Raw genomic sequence first — 15,840 nt, forward strand, 5'->3', positions numbered from 1 at the left:
CAAACAACACCTGAAATACTTCAAACAAACAAACAAAAAACACAAAAAAAACCCAAACCAGAAATGCTATGTATTTTTCATCCATTTACTAAACAAAGTGCAACTGAGCCCTACACATCTGATAGTATGTACAAACTCATTATGGCTTTACCATAAAACCAGCATGTGAATGGGTCTATACAATCCGAGGGATACTAGCAAATGTAATGAATAAAACGATGTCGGACTGTTGGCAATAGAATAAGAGCTATATTACATTCTGTAAACCTTGGCATACCACGCTTTACATTATGCAAAGAGTCAATATTTACAAATAGGAGGTAAAATAATTAACCCCCTAACGTAAATGATGATTTTGCAAAGTGCAGGACAAAACCAGTGCTGTTGATTGCAAGTCCTATGCAAGCAAGTTATACTAAAATCATTACTACTAGACGCTTACCTGGACATTTCTACTGAGGGTTTATAGGATTGCGACATTTAGAATGAAATATAGTATGACACAGCATTAGGATGCAGGTATGAGGACAGCAAAGACAGAAATTAATAAGGCAGCATGCTCAGAACAAGTTTAAGCAGCACTGATGTTAGATCCCTAGTGGCAACTATATCAGTTATTGTCAACGTTAAAAATTCAGAGTGCAACATAGAAGCCTCATTTAACATAAAAAAAAAAAAAATGTGCAAATTGTTCTCTTCTTAACAAAAGAAAGTAACATAGCAAGGAAGATACTCTACTGAAGAACATTTTTAAGTCACAGCAAAGTAGACCATCTTCTTTCCAAAATCATCTACAAGGCACTAAGGGTAGAAAATGACAGGTAACATGAAAGACCAAATGCTGTTCCTCAGTCAGGTCGAAAAATGGGATATTTTGGTAAGAACTCTATTAATATCACCTGTTGAAGAAGGGAAAAAGACAAGACAGTAACCAAAGAAGTTCAAACCTTCAGCACAATTTCCATGCAACATTAGCTAGTACGTAAGACTAAACATATCTGAGATACTCTGTAAGGCGGGAACGTTTCCCAGAGTAATAAAGCAGAGATTTCAGTAATTTCTAAATACAGGGCTTCTGGATGCTTGACTTTTTTGGGGTGACTATCTCTTTTCTCCAAGCTTACACAGTCTCCACAGCTATACATGAAAGGGGATGGGGGAGCGGCAGGACCGCAGAAATAGTTTGAATTCTGCTTTCCTAAACGGACTGTCTGTCTTGGTTAAAACTTTATGAAATTCAGAGCTAGCAAAAAAGGAAAAAAAGAAAAAATATCCAGACAAAAACCACACTACTATAGAAATGCAGTATTTCTGCACAAAGAATTTGAATCAAAGTAATTACAGCTACCTATGGAAAAGGTGGGTAAGCGTTAAAGAACTATGGGCTGGTGTGGGAATCACACCAATGCACGAAGTCCCAGTGGGTCTCCCTCATTACAAATCACAGACCAAAACCGGTGTACCTGCAGTGCGAGCGCAGAGTTGTTACAAAGAGAAAATACGTTTAGTGGTGACAATTTCTAAGTCCCAATATATGCCACGGCTGCACTTGTTGACAGTGGCCTGCACGGGTGCGTGTCAAACACAACCACACGTTTTTGCGAGAGATTTTTTTGGATAGGTGACAGTCTAGTGAGTTAAGGATTTTCTCTGTAAAATCACAGTTATGTTGAACACCAAATAAGTTACAGAAGTAATACTTACATATTCCATCATATTGCTAGTTTCGCATTTCCTTTTACTCAGCTTCCAGTGCAAACCAAGCTAAGAAAATAATTATCAAAGGATTAATGCATACCACAGCACTATTTTGATGAGTAACATAACAAGCATTCTCAGTATCAAATTATTAGGATCCAGAACACTTCAGACACAGGGTTAAGATCAGTATAAAGTATGGAATTATAACAAGGCTGTAAAATTCTTACATGCCATTTATGAAAAAAAAAAAAACCCTTTCAGCTTTCAAAGCTGAAAAAAACAAGCACTACAACTTTTCTTACCTTATGATATAGTCTGTTATTTTCCCATTCTAATAACTTCTGAATTGATCTTCTAGTCTAAAAAGGAAGTCAAAACTGTATTATAAATGGTTCAGTAGACAGTCTTGTCGAGAAAAATCTTACTATTGCATTTCTGGCTTAAGATTGATTTAAAATAAATTAGTTTTATAAAAAGTAGAACCAAGCAAGAGAAATTATAAATGGAGTCCTACCACTCCAAATCCCTGTTCCTCAACATCAGATCTTCAGACAACAAACACCTACAGGTTTTTTGTTAACTTAGGACTGCAACTTTCCCAGAATTCATTTACTTGGTAAGAGGTCCTTTTGACTATAGTATTTTTGCCTCCCATAGCCAAGCCAACGGAACACAATCTCCCACATTCTCTCGGCCAAATACTGCACTTGCTACAGGGAGTCTACTGACAAAGCACAATATACACACGTGTAATTTCCAGATTTTGCTATTGTAATTGTTATCTGGATCCTGAAAAAATCTCACCACCGCAGAACTCCAGCTCCCAACAAACAGTGCCTGTATTTTCAACTCCTGAATACCAAAGGCCATATGACCTTCCCGTTCTGCTCTTTCCACAGTTGTGGGAGAACAGAAGAGTTTTGGAGTTTCCATTATTTTTAAGGTCACAAAAAGACCACTATGATGATCTACTCTAGTTCCTGCATGGTGTGCCACGGAATTCTATCCACCAGTTTCTTTGATAAAGCTAATAATGGTAGGTGAGCTACACCATCTCATCATCACCATAATCTGGTGGATGAAAAGCTGGACATGAGCCGGCAATGTGCACTTGCGGCCCAGAAAGCCACCTGCATCCTGTGCTCATCCCCAGCAGCGTGGCCAGCAGGGCGAGGGAGGGGATTCTGCCCCTCTGCTCTGCTTTGGTGAGACCCCCCTGCAGTGCTGCCTCCAGCTCGGGGGGTCCCAACAGCAGAAGGAGATGGAGCTGTTGGAGCGGGGCCAGAGGCGGCCCCGGAGATGCTGGGAGGGCTGGAGCCCCTCTGCTGGGAGGACAGGCTGGGAGAGTTGGGGGGGTTCAGACTGGAGAAGAGAAGGCTCTGGGGAGATACTGTTGTGGCCTTCCAGTACTTAAGGGGATGACAGGAAAGACGGGGACAAACTTTTAGCACGGTCTGTTGTGACAGGACATGGGGTGATGGTTTTAAACTAAAAGAGGGAAGATTTAGACTAGATATAAAGAGGAAATTTTTTATGTTGAGGGTGGTGAGGCACAGGCCCAGGTTGCCCAGAGAGGTGGTCAATGCCCATTCCAGGTCAGGTTGGACAGGGCTCTGATCTGGTTGAAGTTGTCCCTGCTCTTTACAGGGGGGTTGGACTAGCTGACCTTTAAAGGTCCCTTCCACCCAAAGTATTCTAGGATTCTATGAAAAAAAAAAAAAAAAAATATATGCAAAGCTATCCAACCCTGGGTCAGAGACTTAATGGTGGAGAATCCACCCCTTCTTCCTAAGGTTTTCCAGTGACAAAGCTGTCCTCGGAATTAAAAGGTATATGTTGTTTCCTGTTTCAGCTGTCTTAGTTTCATATTGCAGCCTTTGGACCTCATAATGCCTTTTGTTGCTGGATGAGTGTACGGGCACCGGCTGGGCCGGGGTTAATTTTCTTCACAACAGCTTGTATGGTGCTGTGGTTTAGATCTATGACTAAAAAAGTGTTGACAACACGTTAACATTTTAGCTATTGCCAAACAGCATTGACTGAAGGGATATTCCATGCCATGTAATGTCATGCCCAGCGCTAAAACTGGAGCTATTCTTTCCGAAGTAGCCCACTGCCCAGAGATGGGCTGCGCATCGGTCTGCTGGTGGCCAGTGATTTGCCTTTGTATCACTTGGGTTTCCTTCCCTTTTTCTCCTTCACTTATTAAACTGCCTTTATCTGAACACGAGGGTCGTTTTTTTCCTTTTTCTCTTTTGATTCTCTCCCCATCCTGCTTGGGGTGGGGTAGAGGGCGTGAGTAAGCAAGTGCTTGGTGGGTGCTTAGTTGCTGGCCGGGTTCAACCCACCACAAGAGAAAATTAAGAACCATCTTATACTTGTGATCATTAGAGTGATCAAATCACTAATATATTCATACACACATACCCACAGAAGCAACGTGATCTTCCCTAATTGGTACATATTATTTTTACCCCTGAGAATTACATTAACACTACAACCTCACATGGGCATTTATTTAGATTTTCACTAGCACAAGAATATTAAATATGGTTTTAAAACTGTGTGTCTCAAGCATATTCCCCTGCAATAAGAACATTTATAAAGGCAGTCAAAAGGAGCTAAAACAAGGTCTGTAACTTTTTAGTGATATAGGCTTCAGCGATTACCAGTTCAACAAGTTCACGTATTAAGCCTTTAGCGCATTTAATTTTTTTTTTAACCAAAACCTCAATGCTAGTCAATGCAACTTTTTTTCTTGAGCAAGTTGGAACGTTTGGCAAAACACTTCTGCTTCATTTTCTCTTAAAAGCAATGCCTATTGCTTGGTTTTGCTTTCAGTTTGTTTTATTAAAGATCACAAACTCTCAAAAGCCAGAAGTATTACTTTTTAACAGGTTTTTACTTAAGATCTTTTCCTATAATTAAATTGACAAGTGTGAAAGTTGTTTTTTTCCTAGGGCACCTACATACTATTTATATTTGTGGATAATAAGATTTTATGGCTATAAGTCTTACAAGCTACGTAGCTGCAAAGAACATCATTACACTATACCTATTTATGTATTTCCTCAACATTTACTGCTGCGATAAATTCTAAATGTAAACCATACAGGTAATTCAGATCATGTTTACTTGACATTGCTAAAGCGCTTTTCAGAATTATTACTTTGGACCCAATTACAAGAATTGTCAAGTTTCTGTTGAAAATAAATAAATGGAAGTCTTTAAACTTTCCTAATAGAAAACAAATTTGTGTTTTTTCTTAATAGAAGCAGCACAGGAAGATACGTCAAATAAACCACAGCTCAGAAATGTTATGGTAGATATTACAGACAAAAAAGTTATTTTTAATTTAAAAAAAACATTTATTCTGGGGTATGGGGGGTATGTGTGAAGAAGAAAAGTAATTTTCACTCCAGTTCAGGCAGTCTTTGAAGACCAACGTCCAGTTCCGCATTCATTTAATTCAATTCTTAGACCTTTAGAAATCCTGGAAATTTAGGTTATCATACACTCCATTCTGTTCTTCGAACTGAGATGGGATTACCTATTCCTAAAACTATTAATTCAGTTGGTAATTTGGTACCATTTACTTCATTAACAAATATATTTTGTCTATTTTCTATGGAATGCAAAACAGAATAACCTTCTGAATGCACGTGAGACAAAAAAAGGGTTTTGAAATAGGGATGATACTACTAAACATTATTTAGTATCACCGGTAATGGCAAAATAAATCGAGTAAAAAGAATGAAACATGTACTTACTCTTTTGTTAAGACAGACTACAGGCCACAGGCTACAGCCCAGCGTGCAGCAGCAGCACAGACAGCCACAGAGCAGCCATTTTACGTTCACGGGGAGATTCTTTCTTAAACAGGCGTTCACACGACTGATGCTGGTCTTGAATTCTTCGGGGGCAACCTGCAATAGAAGTGCTGAACTTCAGTGGAAAGCTATTACAGGTGTATTTTCTCAATAACTGCCTCTACAGGTTAAAATGTAAATGAAAAATAATACCGTTACACCCCATTTTCTAAAGCACTGGTCGCCCAGTGAGCATGAAAAGTCATTTTTCTGTAACAAATTCACAAAACTAGAAGCGGGATACAGCTGTGCAACCTACGCACTGGCTACACTGACCGAAAAAAAAAAAAAGGAAGAATGAGAGATAACTGGTTTCCAAGGTAATGCGGGGCAGCTTGGCAGTCAAAACACTTGCGTGTCACACAGGGGAAAAAAAGGATAATATTGTTGAAATTAATTTCATAGCAATGTAAGTCTACACTGTGCCTGGGTGAAGGTGGACCTCTGCCCACAGATGAATTCCTGAAGTGGGCCATAGCGACACAAGGCCACAACGGCACTCGTGGCTGCTTCCTACAGCAGGGAAGCCTGGAGAGACATACACTGGATTATAATCCAGGCAAAGAAATGCATCTCGTACGGGGTTACAAATAAAGCCTAGCTGTTCAAAAAGAACTTATTTAAATTAAGGAATATTCAGCAGAGCTTACTCAAAATACTGTTTTCTATATATTGCCACTGCAGAGTCACAGTGGAAAACCACATTGTCAATCAGAATTAAGCTCCTTTCTCCGATAGCAGCAGGTTTCTTACAGAAGCGTGAGAGCACTTACCTATTTACATGCCCCCAAATCCCTCATGTCTCTACAGAATCTAAATAATTTCTATCTGACAAGTCAAATATGGATTCGTGGTATTGACTCCAAGATGGCACTCTTAACTGTAACACAATCCAGCACTTGAATGCACAAAGCAGAATAATCAGATCCAACTTCGAAAGACTTGAGCAGTCAGGTACAACTCCTCAAAAAAAAAAAAAAAAGAAAGCCTTTCCTAACTGCTTGCTGTGTTGAAGAACCCCCCCCCGAATCAGTGTGTATACAGAGCTGTGCAACTACTACCTAATCCTTCCGACCCAGCAAGCCCAACACTCTTCATTTGGTTCTGCAAACAAGGGCAACAACAACAACAAAAGCATTAATTTAGTGACAAAGACTCCTTTCACCAAAGGAGCAAAACTACGGGACAGGAAACGGAGAGGACCCGATTCTGCTACCTCCGCCTATTCACAAGAGCTAAATTCATTAAAACATTGCAGGAAAGGGAGTAAATAAATACAACATCTGTTTCCTGGCCATTCAGATCACCAGGCAGTACAGAGTCAGAGGTCATCCGGGCTTGTACACGAGCCAGGCCGACAGTTAGCAATGTAAGAGCATAATTTAACATTATGTTTATTTTATAGCTGCAATTAATAACTACACAGAAAGTATTTCTTTTGCCATTATACAGGCTCCCCACTATATTAAATAGACTGTCTTATAATTCTTTATACATATACCAATGGAGCAAGTAAAAAAATTTTCTTTTGACTGACTGGAACATCTACATTTAAATATATTTTACAACAGACACCGTAGTTTAAAAAAAAAAAAAAAAAGAAAACAACAAAAAGAAACGGAGATCCCATGTATTGCACATTTGCAATGAAAAAAAAACTCACATTGTAATGTGGCAAACCAGCCTGTACTTGCATGTGTCTGAAACAGAAGGTTTTACAGATCTCTGTGCCAATGCCAGCTCTTGGATTTAGGCTGTAACAGCTACCAGATGCACGAGAGGAAACCCCGTTTCATCTTCAACGTGGGACAATGTTTTGTAGTAAAGTACACCTGGGTTGTTGTGTGCCCTACGAGTAACATTGTACCGCTTCTGCAGTCGGACATGATTCAAAGTAAATCGGGATTACATACATTAACAAATCAGCAATCTCAACTCTTGAGGAAGTTCACACGTTCCTAACATTTCGATATATCCAAATGGCCCTTTCTTTGACAAGTCTTTTGAAATTTGTACACGTATCATTCTAGCTGTTTATTTGAAAGACAAAAATAAGTGGGTTTTTTTTCTTGACCCCATTAGTACTTTTGCAATGAATCCCACAAAGAAAAGAGACTGTTTCCTTTTCTATTAGACACCAAGTTTACTGGACCTTGACAACATCACCCCCCAACCCCAAAATACAGCTGTACAAACCTGCCAAAGACAACGGAATCACAGGGTCTAGAATTTAGTTTAACATGAAGAAACTTCATCATCAGTGCTAACATCCAACATGAAAAGAAGTCAACCAGATTCCTAGATCACAGCTGGCAGAAAAATTTGGAAGCGGATAAGAAAGCACTGGGATGGCGACATTCCCTATTTCCGTGCTACTTTTAAGGGAGTCCCTGTTCACATCAGGTTAACAGTTTGATGCTGTTTTATAAGAACAATTTTGAATTACTGCCTTCCTGTAGAGCACAGCACTGCAAACGGCTAAACTAGACACCAACTTCGGATGCCGCCAAGAAACAGAGAACATTTCTACTTCAGAAATTTTGGTATGATGTTTACTGCAATATAGTTTTAAGAACGAACCACTACTACCTGCTAATGCACCAAATACTTCCGTGTAAAGCTGAATCTCTTAGCTGCAGCATAAGATGAAATTACTTAAGATGGTTTTGGCTAACCCAAACTACTGGATATATTTCTCCCTTTAGGAGATGTAATTACAATAAATATTACTGCCAGTCAATGACATCATCATTGAAACTAAAGGAAACGGTGACGAAGATAAGCCTCATTCTGTGATAAATAGATGCAAACCACAGTTTTGTTGCTCTCAGTTTACAGCTCAGTAACAGTTAAGCATTGTTAGACAGCGACAAAGAATGAAATATCTGTAAATAAAATAACCGTCCTAATTTGATAATAAAATGGTATCCAAATGAAACAGTCAAAGAATTTTGTTGATTTTCTGGCATAATTTTAAATCTCGCCTTTCTTGCAGGTATGGATATTGAAAAGTTAATATGAAATGACTGATGTATTTCCAACAGAGAATTAACAGTGCCTCCTGCACAAAGAAAGCTCCCTAAGAAAGTCTAGTTCTGAGTAATTTTGGAAAGTTGCTCGGAGAGTTTCTGTCTGGATCTTGAAAAGAACGAGATAAGTACATAGCTCCTGGCTGTGCAGTACACCTTGTAAAGAGACATTAGTTCCTTTTAGGTCTTTAAGTGAGGGGGAAAAAAAAAAACATAAAAGGAAAGGAGGGGGTGTCATAATATTTTACAACAGGATGCAAGAGAATCTACAAACACAGGAAGAGAGCAAGGAGAGCCCAGCAGGCCTGATCTTTCGCCTTCAATCATCATGATCACAAACCCTATCAATCACACGTTGCAATGGAATCACAATACCAAGAGCACATTTTATGGCTTACATTTCCCTGCACCGCACAGTAATCTCTGTGCAGGACCCTTATTGTTTTCAGATCAGGGCAGGAAACTCCACTTTCTTCCTTAAGGTTCACTGCCTCCATCATTTTCTTGTCACCTGGAGCAGCGTGTGCGATTGTGTCATATATCATGAAGAGTATTTTGTTAAAAGCTTTTAAATGCTTGTTTTAAAAGAATTAATAATCCTATAAAACTGTAGCACACAGAATTCAAATTTAGCCAGAATTTAAATTTAGGCCAAAGTCCAATCTTTAAAAGTTAAATATCGCCTCTGTATTAAATGCAATGAAATCTTTTCTTACGATATTCCGTTGAAAAGAATGTGGTTTGAAAACCCAGCTCAGTATCTATAAACTCATCCTGTAAGATAAATATTAAGTCAGTGTAGCTGAATTAGCCAGGCCCAACATCTGACCTAATTTTCCTTCCCTTTATTGTTTTCTTGTCTGTTTTATCCTCAAATACACACGTTCACCTCTCCCCCCCAAAAAAGCAACAAAGATGTCGCAATTAAATATTTAAGATGTAATTACATGCATCTTAGCTCTAGGCTAATTTGCAGTAACTATGCAGACTCTGTAAAAACTGGGAGACGAGGGGGTAGAGGGAGGTGGGTGAAGGAGGGGTATTTCAGATTTTTAAAAAAGAAAATTAGTGGAATCATCATTATGTAGATGGGCAAAATGAGGTACAGAAACCTTCAGTAAATTCCTAAGACTACACAGTGGCATAAAGCCAACAAGTTAGTGCTTCTGGGAGAAAGGTGCAGGTAGAGAGTTTTACCTATTTAGGACTTTTATAATGCATTGGGTAGATTTTCATCCTGTGTATAAAACCCTACATCTTCCTCTGTATTTATTAAAAAGAAAAAAAAATGCCATAAAGAAATCCATCAACCCCACCTAATGGTTTCATCTTTTACACTCCATTAGCAGATGGGATATGTTATTAATATCAGTTCACAGTGGACAACAAAGCCATTAAACTTAATGTAACACAGACATTCTGAATAAAGTATGGCATTGCCTTATACTAGCTGTGTACTAATGCAAGTTCATAGCAAACATTTTAATCACTAACTGTTAATATAAACAGTCACTATGCTATTCATAAAGTGTGATTTCATAAAAAGTAAAAATTTGTATTTTAAGAACAGTAGAAGATCTTAAAGTGGTGACTACAGTGCTTATTATTGTGAATATTATTGTGAATTATTTATCAGGGTATTTGAAGAAAACCTTCTTACTGGAAAAAATGAGTTTTCATTTTCAATAAGGATAAACGTGACTGACTGCCACAACAGGAAGAAGCAGTTTATTTATTTCTTGCAATTCATGAAAGTATTAAAAACCAAAAACCCACAACTGGTTTTTAATGTCTTCCATGCCAGAGTGCGGCAGACAGTAAGAAAAATGTGTTTACTATCTCATTTGATTGGTGTTTTCCCCTCACAAAAGGAAAACTAATTTATTTTCAAGGTCTTCTTACTCAAAAAGCCCCTCACATCCACATATGAGAAAGAGATAACAGGATATCAAGATTGTCAGCAGAAGCAGCATACCTATATACAGCAAATCTCCACTGTGATTTATGTTGTCACCAATTAGATCTATGGAACAAAAAGGGCAAATGCCAAGTAGAAGAACTTCCTCTTTACTCTCTTGGCTAAATTGAGTCCAAGCAGTCAACTGAAAGTTAAATTAAACTTTTGTTCACTGTCTATTTAACAAGGAGAGGACAATCAAGTGGCAAACATGTCAGGCATTGATGCTTGTATTAAGAAGTATAGATGTGGGAGGTTGGGTTTGTTTTGGTTTTCTAACACATATTTTAGAGACACAGAAAGAGATGAAATTATATAACCAAATTAATTTTTAACATTTCCTGCTAGGTATTTTCTATAAGCTTATTTATAACAAACTACAACTTGACTTAAAGAATGTAAGAATTGTTATTTCCAAAAAGCGTTCTGGGGCTTTTCAGTGATTGGAAACAGCTTCGCAGAAAATAAACTTTAGACATGTGAAGCAGCGCAATGCAAATGGTGTTATCACCAGCCCTCACATCAGACACTACGGAATCAGTAAGACTTTTCCTTTGGAGCTCACCGAGATTCTGAGGCAAGACCAGAGCTCCCAGGCTGTCTTTTAAACAATCAAAAAATCCAAATAGCAACCTGCTTTTCATTCGTACAAAAAAGCTGAACAAATTCAGCACAAGTATTTTATTCATTATACTCTGGGGTGAAAATGAAGGAGAAAAACCCCAGATGGATTTGGCAGAACCAGGAGACACCACCCAGCTGCATTTCGGTATACTGTTAATATGACTCAACAGCTACTGCCAGAGGCTGCAGAGGTAGTGTAGCTGTATGGTATGACACTAGAGAAAGTAGTAAGAGCCAACAAATTCTGGAAAAGATGCATAAGGGGGATATAAAACGAAGCAGAAGAAAAGCAGCAGAGTGTGAAATAGCAGAAAGAAAAAAAAAATAAAAGAGAAAAATAATTCAAAATTTAAAAGTCTAAAAAAATACAATTATGAAAATAATTTAAAACCATAACCAAGAATTTTGTTACAAGATTTCATTAATTAATAGCTACAAAGGAGTAGTTATGAAATTCGTATTTATTAAGGTGACAAGACTCCAGAGAAAGCAAGAGACTTGTCACCACTAATTTTCAGAACTAAACAATTGCTATATTTCTGAAAATATACTGAAAAACTACCTAATTTGTAGATGTAACACTATAATGTTTTGTTCCCTAAAGCTTCAGATCAAACAGATTCTCTTCCAGAGAAACTCAAGGCTTGACAGACATATTAAAAACAGAGGTCTAGTATTTGAAAGAATTTAATTCACACAGGAGGAAGCACAAACTCCAGATAAAGCAAGGTTAAGTGACTCTTGCTTTATTGTAGATTGCCTGCATGAAACCAGTATGATGCCACGTTGCTGTGTTTAGAACGTCAATAACGATAGCAACCACCACAAATAATTTTTTCTTGTTTCAAGTGCACTGTAGGGACTGGTCATCAACCAGCTCGTCGACACAGGGCAGAGTTAATTCTGCAGCCCGCAGCGCTGGCCTCCACTGCTCTGTGGATTCACGAGCGGGTACTTGTAACACAGAACCCACTGGATGCACTGCATCTTTCCCTTTAAAAGAACAGTTTAATCTCACACTTACCTTCCCTGTCAGAACAGAAGGAAATTCTGTATCAAACTTGTTGCTCAAGCCAAACCTTGAAAACAAAAGAGACAAACAAAATATATTCCACCTAACTTATTTTGTTTCCCTTAATAAAAAAATGTAATAGATTTTGTACTTTAAAAAAAAGCTATTAATTTCTTTTGCCCTTACATTTACATTATTTCATTAGCTTTCAATCTAAGTTTATATAAGGTCCTGTGCATCATTCATATGGTCAGTTACAAGACAGAGAAATCTAGCTTGTTGCCTTACTTCAATACCTTCAAGTCCCTAAAAGCACAGAAATTATTTTATGATTGGATGGCAGGAAGTTTCAATCTTTGCTTTAAGAAAAAAAAAACCCCTCCAGCTATTAAATCCCAGTTTTACTAGGCTCAGTAACCCTTTTACTGCTATTTTTCTTACTCATGCAATTTATTCACATGCAACAGATAAAGCTCGTTACAAGGAACCTCTTCATCATCATCTTAGAAATTTATAAACATATAGTTTTAAAAAATTGCTTTGGGCTAAGTTAGACTATCTCATGCAAAACACGTAAGAGCTGACACACAGAACAGTTTTAAAACAACTATGAACTTCAACAAAATTAAGTCTTGGGTATCGCTGTGACTATTCTTCATTGAAGTGTTCTTGTTTTTGAGCAAGAGGCAAGTCTTCGTTCTAACCAGTGAAACCTGCAGAGAGCTAGACTTTGCTTCTAAACCTGTGTTACCACCAGCTCCAAAACTACTGAACCAACTGAAACTTCCAAAAAGCGGGTGCTGTAGATCAGCAGGATACTGACAGTGCAGGCTGACTTGACTTTTTGATGTTATTTAAAGCATGTAAGTAGGCAAGAAGTTAACTAAGCTCTGATGCTAAACCTGCTGGCTTCTGCAGAACGAGAACTCTGATCTTCCATCTTCTCTACCTTAACTGAAATCTTTAACCTTTGCAATTCAGTAATTTAACCAAATACAACAGCAGTCAACCTCTCAGCTACAGCCTTTACATTTGAACTGAGCTTAATGTTAAGTTTCTAAAGTTAAATATACTGTACAGCAAGTTCACTGTCAGCTCTGCTAAACCATCTCCTGAGTATTTTTGTTCAAAAAAAAAAAAAGAAAAAAAAAAAAAACCCAAAGGATCAGAGGCAGAAAGAGGAGCACAAACACATTTGGTATTGTAATATTTGTTGTAGAAACAAACCCTTTGGAGAGAGAGTATTTGCTTTCAGTCACATTGACACCTGAAGTACTCCTTAGTGGTCACCTGGACAAATACTGGTACTGCTGAAATGTCAGCAGTCTCCTATCACTATATAATACATACAGCATAATAATTCAGATATCCAAACTTGGCAATGTAACTTGTTTAGAAATACACAAAAATGTAAAATAAACCTTAAAGAAGAGAGAAGCATAATAAAAGAACTTGTGCTGTCTTTAGAAACCCAGCAAGCTAACTAAAATGTTTGTCAACAATACTGGTGAAGTGCAGTCAAGTTCTTTAATGGCTAATTGAAGTCAGAGCCTTGACTCTTGTAAAGAGCAGCGTACTGGAGCAGTAGTTGTGTAAAACATTAAAAAAAACTCCCAAAGACTAGATCTTAATTGAAGTGTTTCTCAATCTTTGCCTCTTAAGCTATCCTAAGGACTACAACCAATTGCCACCTATTTGTGTTTGTTCTATTCAACATATTTTCCCTGAAAAGTTCCTAGAAGTGAACGTGAGTGAACTGAACATCAGTGAACTGAACATCAGCACGGCATGGGCTACCGCACAGTCAAGTGAACTGGAAAGCCATGACGGTAATATAGTGCTACAAAAACAAACAGTAAAAGCAGTAAGATTCTAGGCAAATGCAAAGGTTACCAACATAAGCACATTTCCCTTCTCTGTGAATGTAATCTGGCAATTGAGCCTCCACATTTTGTAGCTTTTCTTTTTAAGCCGAAATCTTCCAAGTTCTGTTATACAATATATTTATTTTTAAGGAAGCTTGAAGAGCAATGAGGTGGCCTTTTCAGTCTTTAAAAAAATCCAGAAAAGACTAACAATAAGAAGCACATACACAAGCTTGTTCTGAGGAATACGAACTTTTCTGTGTATCAGCAATGAAACTATCCAAATTGATCCCAAAGTTGTAGCAAAAAGACGGTATAAGAAGTGAACTATGGAACAGTTCAGGTAATATTGCAGAATTATTTACTCTACCCATACAACAGACTAATTCTACTAAATCACGCCGAACGTCCACCTAGCCCAGAACACTGACTTTTACAGTGGCCACTACAGATGCCTAGGAAACAGCAAAAGGAAAAAAATAAAATGCAAACGTGTACTAGCATTTCCCCAGAATACCCTTCTGACCCCCAACAACTTGTAGTTCAAAAAGTTCCTAAGCCATAGGTAGTTTCTTTTATCTCACTGGTCACATACACTCATTAAAATTTCTACTGCACCACCAATCTGCATAAAGAATTACATAAATTAGTGCTTTCTGATTTAGATCTATTAAGAATACAAGACTATAATATATATTATTACTTCAAATTTGAAGCCTGATAACACCATGAAACATATTTAAAACCTAAAACTTATCAGCTGCCAGAACATTCCATTCAGTTATTGCACATCCAGGAAACCTCAGTTACAGAAATCTTTTAGAGAAACACCTGAAAATGGCTAAAAGAATACAAAAGGTTTTGACTATCCTGAAAACAGGACTGTGCTACATTATAACACCAGATTTAGTCAGCATCACTGATGGCCTTTAGCACAGTTTTACCAAAGTGTCTCTAGAAGTTTTACAGAGTATGCTCGTGATTATTTAACCCATCGTTCAGAAACATTGAACTCCTGTTAGACCGGGCTGGGTGGGAGTTCAAGAACCAAATAAAAAAACATCTTTTTTTTTTTTTAGAAATGTTAAAGCAGGATGTTATATAGTTCTACAGCTTTGCAAGCAACTTCGTAAAAATCACAGCAGTGTTATAAGAATATTTAATGTAAAAAGGTCAAGACCTAAAGTCTTGATTACGAGATAAATAACTTCATTAGACCTTCTACAACAGACTAATGATCTAGCATGATTTGGCTGATGAAGTCTTCTAAAATTCAGTATATTAAAAATCACTGTGTAAAATAAATTGCACTACCTGTCCTTTAAATCATTTAAAACATCAGTTGGTGGTGACTGGGCTAGTTCTCAGACTCCTCACTGAAAGCTGCTCGAAGTCTAACATTTAGAAATTCAGATAAGTCACCCGTATACTTTGGTTGCAATTTTCTCGCTGGATGACAAGTATCTCTAAAAGCAAAGCATGCTTTACTGTAAGCAACAACACTGGAACAGAACTAGGATGAACTCACTTCTAGTTCTTCTGTCTCTCTTCCCCTGCCTTAATGTATGGCATCAGAAAGTCCCATCATCTCATTTTCCCCCATTTGTAAAGTGGGGAGAAGATATCTTCTCATAGGGAGCTGTAATAAGATATATTCATAAATCCCTCAAATTAAAGACTGAAACGAACACCCTGAATCATCAGTTGCAGACCCCACCTGCAACAGGTATCACGTTAGAAAATTCTTTCTTTTAGTTCACAAAGCATAAGGAAGTGAGATTTC

General features: G+C 37.8%; 1 protein-coding gene across 1 annotated transcript; it reads right to left on the bottom strand.

Annotated features, from left to right (window-relative positions):
• On the bottom strand, nt 1-13,132 carry CHIC1 (cysteine-rich hydrophobic domain 1). Its single transcript, XM_009886518.1, has 6 exons — nt 13,095-13,132; nt 12,205-12,259; nt 5,472-5,627; nt 2,004-2,060; nt 1,705-1,764; nt 1-899 (listed from the first exon to the last, which is right to left on the bottom strand). Exons 1-6 carry the CDS (start codon nt 13,130-13,132, stop codon nt 849-851), a joined length of 417 nt encoding a protein of 138 aa, XP_009884820.1. The 3' UTR covers nt 1-848.
• Nucleotides 13,133-15,840: the final 2,708 nt, after the last annotated feature.

This window comes from Charadrius vociferus, unplaced genomic scaffold, assembly GCF_000708025.1.
Source record: "Charadrius vociferus isolate BGI_N301 unplaced genomic scaffold, ASM70802v2 scaffold506, whole genome shotgun sequence".
Lineage (NCBI taxonomy): Eukaryota > Metazoa > Chordata > Aves > Charadriiformes > Charadriidae > Charadrius > Charadrius vociferus.

Coding starts and splice junctions, on each gene's coding strand:
- CHIC1 (XM_009886518.1), bottom strand. CDS start 13,132: ATGGAAGATCAGAGTTCTCGTTCTGCAGAAGCCAGCAG. Junction 5,628..12,204: donor CTTCTGTTCTGACAGGGAAG/GTAAGTGTGAGA, acceptor CTTCTATTGCAG/GTTGCCCCCGAAGAATTCAA. Junction 2,061..5,471: donor TAGTCTGTCTTAACAAAAGA/GTAAGTACATGT, acceptor CTTCCTTTTTAG/ACTAGAAGATCAATTCAGAA.